At 46.2% G+C, this 17662-nt stretch overlaps 1 protein-coding gene and 1 long non-coding RNA gene across 3 annotated transcripts; one reads left to right on the top strand and one right to left on the bottom strand.

The window, feature by feature from the left end:
* The first annotated feature begins 1805 nt into the window (after window positions 1-1805).
* msx2a (muscle segment homeobox 2a) lies at window positions 1806-5760 on the top strand. 2 transcript variants are annotated; one of them, XM_023842393.2, is made up of 2 exons: window positions 1806-3097; window positions 4275-5760. In XM_023842393.2, the coding sequence occupies exons 1-2, from the start codon at window positions 2758-2760 to the stop codon at window positions 4700-4702; spliced, it is 768 nt and encodes a 255-aa protein (XP_023698161.1). In that variant the 5' UTR covers window positions 1806-2757; the 3' UTR covers window positions 4703-5760. The 2 variants fall into 2 exon arrangements, with proteins under 2 accessions (XP_023698161.1, XP_023698160.1); XM_023842392.2 differs by having other exon boundaries at window positions 1817-3097; window positions 4272-5760.
* On the bottom strand, window positions 5573-6337 carry LOC111859585 (uncharacterized). The gene is made up of 2 exons (XR_002841855.2): window positions 6148-6337; window positions 5573-6043 (listed from the first exon to the last, which is right to left on the bottom strand). It is a non-coding gene; the product is annotated as an uncharacterized lncRNA (long non-coding RNA).
* Window positions 6338-17662: the final 11325 nt, after the last annotated feature.

Genomic DNA, 17662 nt, shown 5'->3' with positions numbered 1-17662 from the left:
CTTAATTTAAGCCATAATTAAAACAGGAATACAAAAGCACTGAAGCACTAAACTGGCATGGAGACTGAGAAACGGCTCCTCAGGTCTGCTGTGAAGCATCCCAGATTCAGGACGAGATCCACCAAAGGCCCACTGACTAAACAAGTTCTGGTCACGTTTTACACCCACATGAAACATAAGTCATGTCACTGGCTAATCTCTGTTCTCATGGAGATCTGCAGGCTGAGTGGCTTGTGTACCCACTGTCCATCCTCTATGACTATTAGCAGTAAATGCACCATGAACTCTAGAGATGACACTAACAGTTGCGTCGGTCCATCGGCATTCCACCACTTCAAAGCACAGATTATAATTATTATGCCTGAAGTGTGTCCAAACACACCAACAAACGCAAAAGCTGTCCAGCTAGATTTGTTCAATCATTTGCTAATTGCTAACTTCAGCTGAACAAGCCCAGGAAAAAAAAAAAAAAAAAAACACGATTAACAGGAGGTAAGAAACTAGGTCCTCTTAGTTTCCAGCTGGGGCCCTGATCTGGACATCAAGTCAACATCGAGCTTGTTAGCTTGTACAGAACAGGGGCAAGTCCTGGTATTTATCGTAGCAGCACTCATAAAGTGAGGGCAGCCCTCTGTCTCCCATAATAAATCGCATTTATCTCTCCATCTAGCCTGGGCAGTCTGCGGAGAGTGCGGACTGAGCCCGGCACGGTGCCCCTGGGCTTGGGCGTGACATATGACGGGGACCTTATGAGTGGAGCCGCAAAGCTAAGGCAGTTACTTCCCCGAGGAGAGCCGCTTTCATCTCCCCGCCGCTGGCGCCTGAGACAGCCCCAGATTGTCTGAGAAATCAGTCGGCTGAATGATCGCGGAGGCGCATGGGAAGGCGGCTCGCAGAAAGCGCGGCTGTCGCCGGAGGAGCCGCGCGTCGGCTTATTGCGGAGTCCGTCGGCGTTGCAGATGCATCGCAAAGCCGCAAATGAAGCATTTAGGATCTGGTGGGTGCATGTGTGTATCTGTATGAAGAAAAATACAGTAATGCCCTTATATGCACGTACATGTTCATATATTATCAGAAGCAACCAAATCGTTATTATATATATATATGTGTGTGTGTGCGTGTGTGTGTGAGACTGATTAAAACCACGGCACAGACCTTTCAGTTTTCCTGTGTGCATAGGCCTCAGTTAAAACAACATAAATTACGTGACAGTTTCTTCACACTGCCGGCGTGTGCATAGTGAATATAGCATACGGTAGGCTATATTAATTCAATAATAAATTTGTTCAATAATATAACAACTACTATTACTAATAATAAAAATACCAGCTGCCATAGTTAGGTAACCGTTACTATTGTAAAATGAGATTGTATTTTTTTTTTAAAAAAAGAAATACTTTCGTGTAGCATGGATTACAGGATATTGATAAAATTAAAGATTGTTTGTCCCGTGAAACTGACCAACACGAGCAGTTGCAAGATGGAGAGAAGTGCGAATGTTCTCGTTTGTCAGTCGATGTCACAAACACATGCGTACACATGCTTCGATGCCAGTAAAAGTTAAAGTTGAAAAACCTGGCTCTCCTAATAAATGATAAAATTATAGAATTATAATCATGTAATGTTTTTTTTAAGAAAACCCAAGGAAAAATGTGCTGTTTAAACATATTTTTTGTATTTCACCCTTGACAGAAGATAATACAACAGCAATGAACGTGACAAAAAGCCTACGACACTAAGGACTTACACGGCAAACTACTCCCAAGAAATGACCACAATAATAATAATAATAATAATAATAATAATAATAATAATAATAATAATAAAGCAGGCAAAATGAACATCGTTGAATTGTGTATTCACATTGTAGATGTGTAGGTAGGTTTTTGTTTTATAACATTAAAATGATTTGTTTTCATACTTATAATACATGTTTTACATTTAACACCAAAGGATTTTTAAGCCAAATTTATTTGTAAGTTTATTTCGCATGGCATATCGTACTTGTCGGTCTTCATCAGGAGTGTTATACATGTTTTAATTATTAGAGGCGACGAAGAATGACAAGATAATTAATCTGACCGTCATAATGACGGAAACTAACGAAGAAACACAAATTTCGCCTTAATTTCTACTACATAGGTTTAACTGTATATTGTTCATTTGACGGGATCATACTGCAGTCATAAACATTGTTGTGTATATAGTCTTAAATATGATTTATGCATTATATATACATTTAGAAAAAAATTATCTACACATTTATCCAGGCTTTCCCACGTTTAATTTTCGCAAGACATCACAAAATGTGGCATTTTAACAAGGCTCCATAATCCTTTAAGTTAAAACGTGAAGCTTCAAACAAACAGAAAGAAAAGTAGTTAATCTGAGTTTCCTCTTCACGTAATTGCCTGTAAATTATCCGAATGGACCATTGTGTTTACATGGGATTACAGCCCTGGAGGTATCGGTAACCCATCTCAGTAAGGGCTCCATGCGATTAATTCTAAATTTATTTTTCAAAACCTCTCGTGATCCTTGAAACTCAAGGCCAATCAAAAGCGCTGAATGTGTCCTGGCAGCGCTCTGATTGGCTGAAAGTTTAACTACCTCCATAAAGTTCTTTCCTGGTTTCTTACTTGACTGTCAAATTTAAACCTCCCTGTTTTTGCATCCGAAAGAGCCGCGTCGCTTATTCGCAGGGACGCGCGGACATTTCTTCTAATAGACTTAGGCACTGGGAAGAACTTTACAAGCATGTCTTCTCCACTGGGATCCAAAGACAGTGCCTCATCTGACGAGGATATTCGAACACAGTCGACTGCAAAGGAAAGAAAAGTCCAAGTGTCAAGTCTGCCATTCAGCGTGGAGGCGTTAATGTCGGACCGAAAGGCTCAGAGTGAGTTTGCGGAGAAAAGCGACGGCGCGTTGTTAGGCATCCCCAGAAGCCAGGGCTCGCTGCCGATGTCCAGAGATTCGTACAGTCCGGAGGGATTTTCCAAGCACTTTGTCCCGACGTCACCCGTGAAATCGGAGGCATCAGAGCATGAAGACTGTGCACCTTGGGTGACAAACTCGGGCTTTTCTCCGCCACCCCGTAAGTGCGTGCGCATTCTCGGACACCGGGCCGCTGTTGTGTGTTGTCACTCCATTCCTTAGTTTGCAGCCAAGTAGTTATGTTTATTTAGTTGTATTTAAGTTAATTTCATTTATATTCCACGAAAAGACATACAGGACTATGCAAAGTTGCAAAGTGCAGATTGCTCTATTATGTTTGGAGAAGTATAGAAACATTGTTTTCTGTTCCTTTTCAGGTAGCCGAACAATTGTTAGAAACCGAAGTTTTCGTTCAGTTTCCATAGAATTTGTTTGCATGAGTTTAACTATATTCGTTTAAACTTTGACTCATAATTTGACTGTGATTATGTCTCTCATTAGTGGCACATTTCCGTTTATTTCTGTGCGGTTACTATCGCGACGTTCATTCAATAACACTTTCAAACTGTTATTTAGACTTAGGAACCATTACCAATAGTTTATTAATATATTGTTTAAATGACAATATATTGTGTTTTAATTCACGCACATTTGTCGGATTATTTTTTAGCGTGAAGATCTTTTTTTATCTAGTGAACATTTTTGCCTTTTCCATTTTGCACGATTCTCTTTGACCTCAGCACAGTCATGGATGGAGGCCGCCACTTTCAGTAATCGACTTTATAATTGACTTTTATAGAATTAAATAATACTTTGCAGCATTTTCCGATATACTCAAAATTGTTTTACAGCACTAGTTTATTAACCGCTTTAGGCTGTTGACGTTTGAGTACCCTACTGGGACTCGTAATAAATATTACGGGGGTTGTAAAAATCAGTGTTACCTAGCATGGAGTTTGCGTCTTTAAAAAATTCTATTTAAAACATTGAACTCTTTTGTGGCATGTGTGTGTGCAGACGTTGCAAACACACACAATACTCTGGAACCTACGTAATGAGCATAATGGGCGCTAATCTTGACAAATTGACTTGATCTTGGGAGTTGGAAGGATGTGGTTTGAAATGGCAGTTCTAGATTAACTGTCTCTCCGGAGATAATATTTGTATGTAACAGCTTGGAGCAGTAAACGTACTTGGTAACAATCATAGCTCTGTTTATTTTTGTTGATGATGTGACGCCCTTCTGAGGGGCCTTTCACAAAGCTGACTTTAGTTCTGAAGCCTCCTCTGGCGACACGGCCGGCCCTGACTCGTACCTCTCCTCTGCCCACTAGCAGGCCAGCTGAGTCCCAGCACCTGTCCCCTGAGGAAGCACAAGACCAACCGCAAGCCACGGACCCCCTTCACTACCTCACAGCTGTTGGCCCTCGAACGCAAGTTCAGGCAGAAGCAGTACCTCTCCATCGCTGAGCGGGCTGAGTTCTCCAGCTCCCTCAACCTGACCGAGACCCAGGTGAAGATCTGGTTTCAGAACCGGCGAGCAAAAGCCAAAAGATTGCAGGAGGCAGAGCTGGAGAAGCTGAAGATGGCAGCCAAACCTGTGCTGCACCCCAGCTTCACGTTACCCTTCCACCTGAACGCTCCGCTCCAGACGGCCGCCTCCCTCTACGGACAGTCATACCCTTTCCACCGACCCATGCTGCCCGTCTCGCCAGTCGGACTATACACCACTCCCATCGGCTACAGCATGTACCACTTTTCATGAAGCAGACTCATGTCCGAGGGGTGCCACGGAACGTTTGGATTCTAGAGCGCCTCTGTTGTCCCTCTGGGACATCATCCCTCTGGGACATCATCCCTCTGGGACATCATCCCTCTGGGATGTCCCTTTAAGATGGTCTTCATGTTTTTTTGTGCATGATATAAATACAAAATGTAGAAGATGGGTACAGCCAAAGCAAGCTGGTGTTCCACAAGCTCTGATCTGTGCTGTTTTTCATATACCAGTTACCTACTTGTCAAGAAATACAGGTCTGCCGCTGAGGGCTGTACCTTCACTCACTCGGCAGGGGAGCTGCAGTGGCTGCCTTCGTGTTGCAGATACCTGTCTGCTTACAAAAGCTACACATTTAGACTTTATGGATTTTGTGCGACCTGGAGGATTAATGACTGACATTTGGTTATGTGGCGGCCAGCGTATTGACTTTTACTTTATATAGCTACTTTTTTTGTTTAAGCCTGTCAGAATCGTAGTATACAAAACTTATTATTTGCACTTTTACATGGGTTTGTAGGTGTAAAGTAATGGAGCTCAGCCTTGTGACCCATGGGTGGGCGTCTCTGCTCCACACACGTCACAGAAATCGGTAGATCTCAACGGCACCATGTGATTGATTAATTTGAAGCATCTGGCAAAGTATATCCTGTTTCTGCGACAGAGACCGCCTAGCCGACAGGGATGGTACTGATAGTATTTACAGGACACTGACTTTGGTTTCCTGCTTATTTCCTGTCACACAGGTGACACAGTTAGAGGTAAATTCGGCTTAGTCTTGTACACCAGCATGAGGCAGCCACTGATCCATTGTCAGCACTTAATATTTTTCATACTCATCCAGTCATACTGATAAAAATGTCAATTGAGTACATGTTTGTATTTATGGAAATGCAGCTTAAACATGAACATAAATAGAATCACGAGTTATCAGATCATATGTAGTCTTGAAATCCTTTGAAAGGAACAATGTTGTACAGTTTTATAGATAATATTGAAGAATCATCTATTTCTTGTTTGATATTAAATTAAAATGTTTTTTAACCTTGTGCTCATGCTCTGCGGCTCCTTCGTTCGAGAGACAGCCTGTATATCCCAATGACAGCTAAGACTGAGTGATACGATCAGGCAGGCTTTCATATTCGGGAAAAGAAATGACATCGCTGACAGCCGACGTCTGCCTCATACAAATTTACACGCATTTACCGCGTTCAGGGGCACGGACGCTGCTCCAAATCACGGTAACTGCATTCCTGTGTTGTTTTGTGTAATCTCCGCTCGGGCATGGAACAGCTCACGCGGCGGCGCCCCGTCTTCCCGTCTGCCAGCCCTCTGCAAATATGGAAGAAATTAGCAGAGCGCGCCGATTCGCCAGCGGAAAATGGCCGTTTCAGTCATTTAAGCGGCGAATAGCCAAAGAAAGAATTCCAACGTACCAGCACCTCGTTTCGGGAATAGACATCTAATAACACCTGGGCTTTTTAGAATAAGGGGAACGAAGACAAAGAGAAATGATAAAAAATGCATATGACACTTAAGCATTAAGTCTCAGTGTTACGTGTGAAGACACACTGTCATTGCCTCGTTCTTCTCCACAGCTGAAACCTGTGTCGTGCACTAACAAAATAATGGAGGATGTGGCGATTATGAAGCCCACTCGGAACTTCCACGTACCTTTGACGTGAAAAGGAAATCATTCATAAGCACCTCTTTTATGAGCGCCTTTTCCATCACTTAATTAAGTTGGCCTGACAAGTTTTCAGAAGCCTTTAAACAATTAGCTTAATTAAACACAGATTCTCAGGTGTTTTGCTGCTTGGTGCTGAAATTAATGAGAAAATTCTGCAAGATTAGGAATCTTATATTGTGGCTTCTGAATTTTATCGAAATATCTTGCAACATTATTGCGTGTAACCTTGGCAATGGGTAACATCAGGCAGGCTTCTCAATAGAGAGCTGTAATGGAATTGTAAGTGCATTACAATAATTCATACAACACTTAAGAAATGCTGGCTAGCAACTGAAATGTGGCTAATCGGTCTATAAAATAATGATGTAGGCTTAGAATTTACTGGCCAATCCGACGAGTGTGGAGTCACGTCTTCCACTTTCAAACCAAAATATTGTCTATGTCGCTATATATATGTATATATATATATATATATATATATATATATATATATATATATATATATGTGTGTGTGTGTGTGTGTGTGTGTGTATACACACACATATGCGTGAGTGTATGTATATACAATCCTGACATTCGTTAAGTAGTCTCCATTTAGAAGTGAATACATTCATCGCGCCACAAATGAACATTATGTTGTTGACACCTACTTAAACCTTCCAGATCTCACTCGGGCTTTTCTGGAAACCACCTAGCGCTTGTCTTCGGCCAGTATCTCCAATTTAGCTGGAAAGGGCCCCACTGCAGTAACCCTAATCTACACGAGGAGACTGACAGTAGGAACATCTGGCTGGGTGCCACCCCCACCTTTCGCCAGATCATTTATTTTTATTTACCCATTTCCCATTAATGTTCCCAAATTGCTTGCTGTTTTCTATTATAATGGTTCGGCCGTTTTGATGAGTCACCTCATATTCCCCCAAGATGAAATAAATCATTTTTAATCATTGTGGCTTTGTATCGAGAGCTCTTGAGTAGCCCCCCAAAGGAATATCATTATCTTATTGAGAAACCAATTGCAGCGGCTCCAGAGAGGCTGATGCTGCAGGGCACAGGGCTGCCAGAACAGACACCCTTTATTGGGTCGCTTTCGCAGAGGCTCGGCGCTCCTCCACTCGTGTGTCACGCATAGGTGCCAGCTTTAACTAACGTCTTTTTTTTGTTTTTTTAATTAAAATCGGTCCATTTGTTCCTGTACGCCGGTTTATTACAAGTGGGGTACGACACCGGGTCGCTGCAGGGTGTTTTCTGTGTACCGTGCATGGGCATGGCGCCCCTGACCGGACCCAAGTTTTCATGGGTGGGTGCGCTAATGATCACGGAGCCCCCCGCAACCCTGCGCCTTTCCAATACAGAGGGAGCCTACCGGGAGGACAGTGGGGTCCAGCCGACGGACGGTTAGCTTTTAAGAGATCTCAGCCCATGAAGGCACAATATATTACCGGAAAAACGCCAAACAAATTGCATGAACCGACGACTAGAGGGCAAATTCAAATATACACATTTTTAAAAGCGCGGGCAGCTGCCTCAGGCGGATGAGTTCACAGGGAAGCCACAATAAGTCATAGATTATCTGAAGTGATGAGGCTACTGCGTACTCATATATAATTGCATGTGCATCTAACTGGTTCCTCAAAAAAGTCGTGACCAAGTTTGGGCTTGCTGGTGTGTGTGTGTGTGTGTGTGTGTTTTTGTAATCACGTTTTCTAATTTTCGTTATGAATCAGCGTTTCGTCGGAGGTTGTACTTTTCTCCGAAAGATATGCTGTGACATGCACCGAACCCAATGAGTAGCTGATGTCATTTTATTATTTCCAACCTGACTAATATCAACCGCGTGTTTATCTACGGTTTAGATACATCTGAGCCTCCCTCTGCTGGCAATACGCGGGCATTACAGCTGTGACCGTATGTCGGGGCGCGTTAATCTAGCTGTAATAGAACCGGGAGATTTTCTCCGTTTTTCCTTATTAACACATAATTCCGGACTTGTCTTGGCAAAGTAATTAATGATTCATAGCTCACCCGGGAGTTTAAAGCGTTAAACGGTTAAAGGCAGTTTGCCAAGAGATACTCTTTCCTCACACAATTTGCCTATAATAATAAAATCTGCACAAATGTAAAACAATAAAATACAAATTAATGAGAAGCACTTGTAATTTGTAATAATTTGTACATAATATCCATAAATAGCACACAGCGTCTATGAAACGCCGAAGCCATCGAACTCACGTACTCACCCAGCCTGTTAAAGTCAGCTGACAGAGTGTCACACGTTAATCAGAGGCGGTCTCAGTCGCAGATATACGAATAAATGAGGCATAACAATCTAACTGTTCAGCTTTATTGAAAGAAAATCACATCAGTTTTGCTCAAGTCTCACCCAAATCTCATCTGTTCACCAAAGGGAAAAAGAAAATCGCTGCCATTTCATTTGACTTCCCACTGTTAATCTTTTATAGCATGGTTTGCAAAGTTCAGTCTCTAAGATGTCTCATGATAGGCTAATGATCCAGAAACAACAGCTTTGGCTTCCAGGCTCTGAGTTGTCCAAACAGATAAGAGGGTCAGCTGAAATGCTCTCAGAACACGCAGTCGGCCCCTTTGGCACTGGAGTGAATATCGCCTGGGCTCGATGGTGTTTCTAGGGTCAAAAAACAATCGATGCTTAAGGGAGGGGAGAACGCCACACACAGACCCCCCCCCCCCCCCCCCCCACACACACACACACTCCCCACTGAAATTTAATGCATAACTTGGCATTCTAAACTGGCCCCCCAGATATACAGGACCAAACTGCAGGACGTGAACATGCAACCTCTCTGAAGTGCAAACTTGCCAAGAACAACGAAGAACTACTTCAGACGAAATGCCTCAGTCAGGGTGTAAGCATATTTTATACTAGAAAAAATGTCAAATGTTTCTCAGCCCACGTGGGGATCTTCTGAGAATCCACACCGTTGTACGGGAAACAAAGCAGGAACTAGAGAGTGTCTTTTGAAGGAGACGACATCTCAGTCAGGCTTTGGTTGCTGTAAGACACCAACGCTCTACTTTGATGGCTGATAGTCCAATACAAGGGGCTGTTTTGCTCCATCAGGCCATGGGGTTGACCTGCCTCTTGGGATTCATGGGTTATTCCCCCATTAGAAAACTGTTTATTTCAGCTTGAGGGAGGTAAAAAAAATGTAGTGTCAATAGCCAAACTACACAGTCCCACAGATAATCTGCTGCACTGAAATGCGATAAGTGGGTGGGCAGTGACCACCGCTTGGGGTTCCCTAGGCCTCCTGGAGGTCAGTGCCGATGCAGGCCTGGATCCCCAGTTGAAGATGACCACTCCGGTAGGGCAAAGAGTGTCTGTTAGCAGCCTTGGACTTTACAGGACGTGAAGGTTAAGCTGAATCATACTTCACAATATGCAAAACATAAATGCTCTGAGGGTTCATGTCCTTAATTATGCCAAAAACAAAGTCAGGGTCCTCCTGTGAAACGAGGCGGCTTCGGTCGGTCAGACTCAGAATATGCAAACACAGTTCCGTGTGCAAACCACATTTGTGGGTAGGCATCATTTGAAAACCACACACAAGACATAAAAAATACAAAGATATTAATGTTCTTCAAACTTTATGTAACTATCATAACATTCTAACATGTCCAGCTAACCTTCTTCACAGCCGCTGAGATGTGAGTCATGAATGAACTCATTGGATGATGTGTTTGAGTGTGTTAGAGTTATTGGTGGAAAACGGGAATGATACGGGTTGGGGGAGGGGATTAAGAGATGCGATCTGACGGAGGAAGCTCACTCATTGGCCAGATTACTCTGACTGCAAGTTTCATGATGTATTATTCACAATCAATGTAGGCATGTTATTGGTTGACTGAATAATTAATTTAAATATTACATATTTACAAAATATTGGGTAGGAACGTGCCTGTCTAAATTGATTGGTACAATGCAGCTACACTGGGACCATAGTCATGATTACAGTTAGTGGAGAACTGAGGCTTTAGATACAACATTCATTTAGCAATATATTTAGCCACTGTTACTCTCAGCTGGATAGAAGGAAATTGAAGAGTTTCTCATATTTTAATCTCTTTGAGCACCATTTTGGCTCCATTGCTTTGCTTTTGTTGGTGGCTGTTGGAATAAATGAGTATTTTAGCACAATGGCTCAAGGCCAGGACTTGCGCCTATATTTTTGGTTATTCAGCTGGGAAGGGGGGGGGGCTGCAGTATTTTTTTCAGTAACATATAAAGTATGAAAGGGACACTGTGAATGTTGATGTGAAGCTAAGTGTCTCAGGGTGAACTAACCCGCTCAGATTTAATAATCAGTAAGGAATAATGACTGATCAGTCATTCCACAGCTTCAGGACTGAAGCCGACCCATTGCAGAAATGAACGTAATTAATCCGGCGTGATGCCTGCCGATTTTCTGAGTCTGTAACCAGGTTCTGTGCAGCCAAGCGAGAGAGGGAGGGCAGCCTGGCCGGCAGGGCCTGTGGCTGAATACATCATCACGGGATTCCCACGCAGGGAAGAGCTGAAGCGAGGAACCCCCTGGCATCGCAACATAAGCCCATCAAATACAGTCTTTGAGCTGGAGAAGACAGACGTCAAAAATAAACCACAGATTCAACCAAAAGGCAAGGCTCCCGCAGACCTGCAGAGCTCCGTGTCGAAGTGGGGGGGGGGTCTGTCTTATTTCCCTTTTATGATACGCTGTCACTAAACAATCCAAACTGCTGAAATGGGACCTGAGCCCTATAGAGTGTATGATCTGCTTTGTGCAAGAAATGGCAACACAGTAAACAGGCAAAATGCCCAGTGCCAGGCAGCTCTTATATTTACGGTAAAGTCCCAATAGCCCTGGTATTTACGGTAACATGCCAGGGGCCTTCACACTTACAGCCTCTGGTCCATCCACAGAAAGCCCGTGTTCTCACACATTCAGCTGTTTCCAATGGCTGGCCTTGGCCTGCTCGTCACGTTCCTCGTCCGGTGGGAATCCGAGGGCAGCCAGCAAGCCGCCCTCCAGGTCGGGTTCTGTCAGTCAGCTGGCACCATGGGGAAGGCCAAGCTCATCCCCGATTGGACCAATGGTGTGACCTCACCGCTGGTGACCAGTTTCTCGCTGATATCTGACCGACTCCTGACACTGCAACCAAAGCCCCGCCCCCTTTTTATCAGGCTGGGGGCATTTGGTCACAAGAGGCAAATGACAAAGCAGCCATGGAGTAGACTGCAGGACAAAACAACAAACACAGTACTTTGGATTAATGGGCCGCAAATCGACTCAAAACATCTCACCAAACTCCCACTCAACAGCTAAATACAGTACATGGCATTACATTCATCTTTAATTCATATGTTTCCTGAAACTCTCCCATGTGTGACTCAGTAATGGAAAAGAATTATCCCTGGGAAAAGGCTCAGCTTTGAGGTCCAAATCTGGGTTTAGATACGAGCTGTTTTCAGTTGTAAATTGTGAGCACAAGCCCCCTGGTGGTAGACAAGTGTACATTTTCGCAGAGCGGTACTCTCTTGTAAGGGTGTACTCCTCCTATGCCACACGAAGTCAGGCAACCTGCCAAGCCATAAATACCAATTACTAATTACAGAGAATAATTACCAATAAACGCATGTGATGCAATAGTTTGAGGACCATTTGACACATGGGTGTAACTAAATTAATGAGTAATTTAAAAAGGTTGTCAAAGTCTGAGAAATGTACACATACAAACAGGAAAAAACAGAATAGACTTAGTGTTTGTTACAAATAACATGATTTTTCAACTGTTAGATAAAAAAAAACAAGTGGGTGTAATTTCTAAGCAATATCAAAAAGTCTTGCAGCCATTGTGCTGTGATGTAAATGAACTGGGATTCATACTGGCACAAAATTCCAGGATAAATCTCCACACACCTGGTTTTCAAAGGATCCCACAGAGAACGAGTCCTGGGCGTCCTTTAGGCTCCACACCCCTCCGCTGCATTTATGCCTGTGTGAATGCCAGCGTGCGTCATGGCCAGATTGTGTCTGCACAGGGACACATGGAGCGTCACGGCCAGCGTGCGTCTGCACCGGGACACAGGGAGCGTCACGGCCAGCGTGCGTCTGCACAGGGACACACGGGCACAGGGGCACACGGAGCGTCATGGCCACGTGCGTCTGCACAGGGACACATGGGCACAGGGGCACACGGAGCGTCATGGCCACGTGCGTCTGCACAGGGACACACGGGCACACGGAGTGCCATGGCCAGATTGTGTCTGCACAGGGACACACGAAGCGTCACGGCCAGATTGTGTCTGTCCCTGTAAACTCACCGAAATAAAGGACTGGAAGCGGCAGCCCAGAGCCCCCCTGGGCACCTGTGAGCTCCGCGCCGCATCCTCACATCACACCCACGGACGGCCAGCTCCTGCGATGCCTTTCCCGCTTCCTCAGGAAATGTTGGAGAGCCGCTGTCTCTTCGCAGGCTCCTCTTCTGCACCCAGTGGCAGCTGCGCGTCCTGCCCGACCCGTGGGAATCCTGCAGACTAATTAGTGCTCTCCTATTGGGCACTCAGCCGACAGAGAGAGATGCACATCTTCCTGGGAGCCTGTCACTATGGCAACAGGGGGTGCAATCTCCCCTGTCCCGTGGAGGATGTCAGTCAGGGGATCCCCACTGTCCACACAGTGCTGTCAGCTGCCAGTGAAACACTGGCCTGGGTACTGAAGGTGTCTGTGGGTCCCTTCCAGCTGCAGTTAAGGCCTCAAACCATCCACCCCCCCATTCCTTATAATGGTTATAATCACACTGGCTGACTGGAATACTACCAAGCAGATACACACCGGACCTTGAAGTAGAATCAGACATGGTTTTATTTTGTCACCATCTCATCAGACTTTTGTGGGGAACAAAAAAGAAAATCTTGTTAGCAGAGAGAGGCTGATTTCCGTGGCCCCACTCCGTGTTCAAGCAGGGAGATACCGATCAGCACGCTCCTTAATTCCCCACAATTTCACACGCCAGGCAACACTTAGCGCTGTTACTGTTAATGGAACATTAATAAGGAGTGCAGGGTGATGTGTCAGTGTGGCGAAGCAGGGCGAGGAAGGGCGAGGCAGGGCGAGGCGAGGCAGGGCGACACAGGATGAGGCGAGGCAGGATGAGGCAGGGCGAGACAGGATGAGGCGAGGCAGGGCGAGACAGGATGAGGCGAGGCAGGGTGAGACAGGATAAGGCGAGGCAGGATGAGGCAGGGCGAGACGAGGCAGGGCGAGACAGGATAAGGCATGGTGAGGCGAGGCAGGGCGAGACAGGATGAGGCGAGGCAGGGCGAGACAGGATGAGTTGAGGCAGGATGAGGCAAGGTGAGGTGAGGCAGGGCGAGACAGGATGAGGCAGGGCGAGGCTGTGCCGCTCTCCTGTACACCCATGGGAACTTCTCAGCTGCTGAGTAAACAGGATGTGGAGCATCTTGCCTGGGAGTTTTCGTAGAACACATGGATGGCTCCAAACAGCTGGAAGGATCACGTTTAATCTTTTCCTAAATATAGATTTGAAGAAAATGAGTATGTTGTGACAGTTATGGGTGAAATTTCTGTAAAATGTCTGCTCTGTAAGGGGCAGATAAAAATATTGTGACAATGTGAGGACCGTGAAACATGCTTAGTTAAATACGCAGAGGCGCAAAAAACGACAATAAACACCGCAGGGACAGGGGAAGTCATCAGTACACACATCGAACACCATCTGGGGGGGAGGGGGGGATTTCAAACACACCACGACAGGGAAACATGATACTCATTAAGTCACAAGAGCGTGACACACCTACATTCAGCTCCCGGAGGGACTGCGACGGCTGGCACTGCACCCGCAGCCGGCGTGCCACATTCCGCAGAGTCCCTGCCGTACCTCCACCGTTTGCTGTGTCCTCGTCCTTAATCGCTGCAGAGGGGTCAGCTCTAGCCAGGGGGCAGCGCGGTGTCAGGCGAGACCTGTGCAGGACAATAGCCTCGCACTGCTTGGGCAGCCGCAGGCGGCAAACCACACGGGTCTGCTCTTCTTCTGCTGGTCAGTTGCAGCTTCTTGGTATCTTGCAACGTCCAGCTGCTTGCAGATTTCGCCAAACACTTGTGCCTCAAAGTTGCACCCCTGGTCACTACGCAGCTCCTCCGTTACACTGAACCTGCAAGGCTGCGGGTTGAAGGCTCTGGGGCACTAGCAGCTACAGCAGCCCACTGCACTCCTCAAAGACCCCCCACTAGGAATAGAGGGCCTCGGTCTCCGGATTCAGCATGGAGACCTCCCTCCACTCCGGTCACCTCCCTGCCTGCAGCCAGACCTACAGGTGCTGGTGATCGACGGCTGCCAGTCCCTCACTGGTGCTTTCCTGCGCTCCCGCTGCTGTGGCCCATCTCTGGTTGCACCGTGCAGCATAGCAGCAGTGATGGCAGTCATCTGCCAAGGAGAGGGCGTCAGCATTGCCGTGGAGCTCGCCTTACTGGTGATGGATCTCAAAGCTGTATCCCTGGAGGGCTTCCAGCCAGCAAGCCAACTGTCCCTCAGGGTTATGGAAGCTCAGTAACCAGGTGAGGAATGCATGGTCGCTGCAGTAGGCTTACAGGAGTTCCCTGCGAGTCATGCAATAATTTCTCTCGGGGAGCCTAAGTGTCTTGCTGACATGGCTGCAGGGGAATTTGATTACCATCAACCTCTCAGATTTGGCCGGTGCATTGCAGAGCCCAATCGGCTTTGACCAGAATGCATTGACTATTACTAATAGTGAACACGGTCTTAGGTCGGTTTGACCTGCCAGAAGCCACTTCAAAGGACTAAGGAGCTGAACCATGTGGAGCCGGTGATGTAATCCAGTGCGTCATTGATCCAGCGCAGTGGGTATAAGTTTTTCTGGGTCACAGTGTTTAGGTACCGTTGGTCCCCAAAAAAGCGCCATGACTCATCCTTCTTCTGGACAACACTGCAGGTGCAACCCACGGACTGTCTGAAGGTTCAATGACACCTGTTGCTGCCATCTCCTGAATCTTCTGCTCTGCCACTTGACACTTTGCAGGGATACAGCTGAATGGGCTGGACATCTCTTGTATTGATGTGGTGCTGGACGAGCGAGGTGGGTCGGCACTCGTGATCCCTGGCTCCTGTCAGCTCCTGTTTTCCTCCGACATCCTGCTGAGGTGGAATGTAGCAACAGGCATGTTGTTGTCCAGCCCAATAATGTCGGCATCCTGGATGTCAGCCAGACACACCTCCTGCTCCACGGTTCACCCCACCAGCATGATCTGGAGTCACTGTCTCCCTTTTATTGGGATGCACATGCCAGTACTCCCACCACCTCCCACCACCTCCCACCTGGTGGGGCCGGCTGGTTTGTGCCTGGGAGGACATCAGGGTGGATGAGGAGGTGGTGGACCCCGTATCCACTAGGGCTTGATAGTGGGTGTCCTCCACAGTGCAATCTACATACAGTCCATGGCTGTAACCAAGCCAGCTAACATGATAATGAGGGGTGAGGTCATTGGCGGGTGGTGCAGGCGACAGCTCCCTCACGGCGCCGTCTGGCTGGAGTTTTCCAGCAGCTGCGCAGGGTTTCGTCGGGATGCTAAGGCAGGGCAATCACGGGCAAAGTGGCCGACCTCTCCACAGTGGTAGGAGGGGGTGTTGGATAATGGGTGACGCCTCCGTCGTGGTTCACATCACCCACTGGCTCACATCACCGTTGGAGGCCCCAGCCTTCGACAGGGCATAGCTGGCAGCCGGGGTGATGTAGCCGGCATGGACGGGTTGACCTCCGCTCTCTCCAGCTCTGCCAAGGCTTCAGCGAGTGTAGCTGGTGCCCACAGCTCTACATACCAGTGCATTGACATGGAGAGCCAGCTTCTCCTGCAATGTACAGGGGAAATGAGGATTGCCCTTCCGCGTGCAAATGCGAAGGTCTACCACAATCACCCCCAAGGTTTCACTGTCCCACCTCTGCTGACATGCCAGCTCCCTCCTCATCTTCTGAAGGCCACCGACTGAAGCACTGCTCTTTCACTGCCTCCAGGGTGGCGTAGCTCCACCGCCCATCAGAGGTCAGACTGAGGAGGGCTTGGAGCACCTCCACCTCCCACTCCAGCACCAGGCGATGTCAGGTTCCAGGGGCTCTTTCCCGGTGTAACACAAGAGCTTCAGGGTGGTTTTCGCACAGCCCCTCTCTGTCACTGGTGTGCGCTGCTGCAGAGCTGCAACTTAATCTTCTGGGTACTGTGGTGGATGAGGAGCACTAGACCCATCAAGTTGGCCCAAAAAGATGCTGCGTTCCTGGGGTTTCCCTCTCGTCAGCTGTTGTCCCTCTCTGCTATCATCTGGGAAGTTTCGTGTGTAAGGTGCAAATCCTGACCTTGTGTCTCACTTCTGACATCAACATTACAATGTCAACACGGTGAAACATGTTTAATTGATGAATACGCAGAACCACAAGTACCATTTACGTAACACAACTACCAGAAAAATACCAGCAGTTACACATACGTGAGAAGTTATCAGTACACACACCAACCAGTACTTGTGCGGGGGAATGGGGTCATCAGTACACACAATGAACATCATCGGGGGGGGGCATCACTAACATGCCACAATAGGGAAACACGATACTCGGTACTTCACAAGAATGCGACACACCTACATCCACTGACAGAACTACATTTCACAAACAATATTTACGCAAGTATTTACGTCATGTACAGTCTAGTGCAGAGGTCAGCAACCTTTTTAAAGCAAAGAGCCATTTTCTCCTACATGTCTGACCCAAGATTTACAAAGAGCCACAGTAGGTAAAGAAGGGGGATTGAGATACAATTATTTAAATGTGACGTGTATATATGCATTTAACACAAAAATAGAAGTTATATTATATATAAAAATATAATAATTTTTACGAAGACCTGGGAAGGCGTGGTGATGATTTACTACAAAAAGTATATGAAAGAATTAGGAATCCCAATAATAGTTGAAGCGTACATCCAATATCAGGTGCTTAAGAAAACTCCGGAAAGCATATCATCTAACCAGAGACGTTTTAGCGAATGACTTTGAGGAAGATGTAAATTATGCAGTTAACACGTAAGCGGACTGCCTCATTCACATATAGCTAAAGAAATATCTAAACGAAAAATAATAATAATAATACTAACCCATAAATACATGATTTGTTTATGAAAGTATTATCATAATATGTTAAGACATGAAAATGTGAATTC

Source organism: Paramormyrops kingsleyae, chromosome 10 (assembly GCF_048594095.1).
Source record: "Paramormyrops kingsleyae isolate MSU_618 chromosome 10, PKINGS_0.4, whole genome shotgun sequence".
NCBI lineage: Eukaryota > Metazoa > Chordata > Actinopteri > Osteoglossiformes > Mormyridae > Paramormyrops > Paramormyrops kingsleyae.
This window is presented reverse-complemented; position numbering and strand designations above follow the sequence as displayed.

Excerpts from the sequence above, each read along its gene's own strand:
- msx2a (XM_023842392.2), top strand. The coding sequence starts at position 2,758 with ATGTCTTCTCCACTGGGATCCAAAGACAGTGCCTCATCTGACGAGGAT. Across the intron at positions 3,098-4,271 it reads GGGCTTTTCTCCGCCACCCC|CAGGCCAGCTGAGTCCCAGC; the intron begins GTAAGTGCGTGC and ends TCTGCCCACTAG.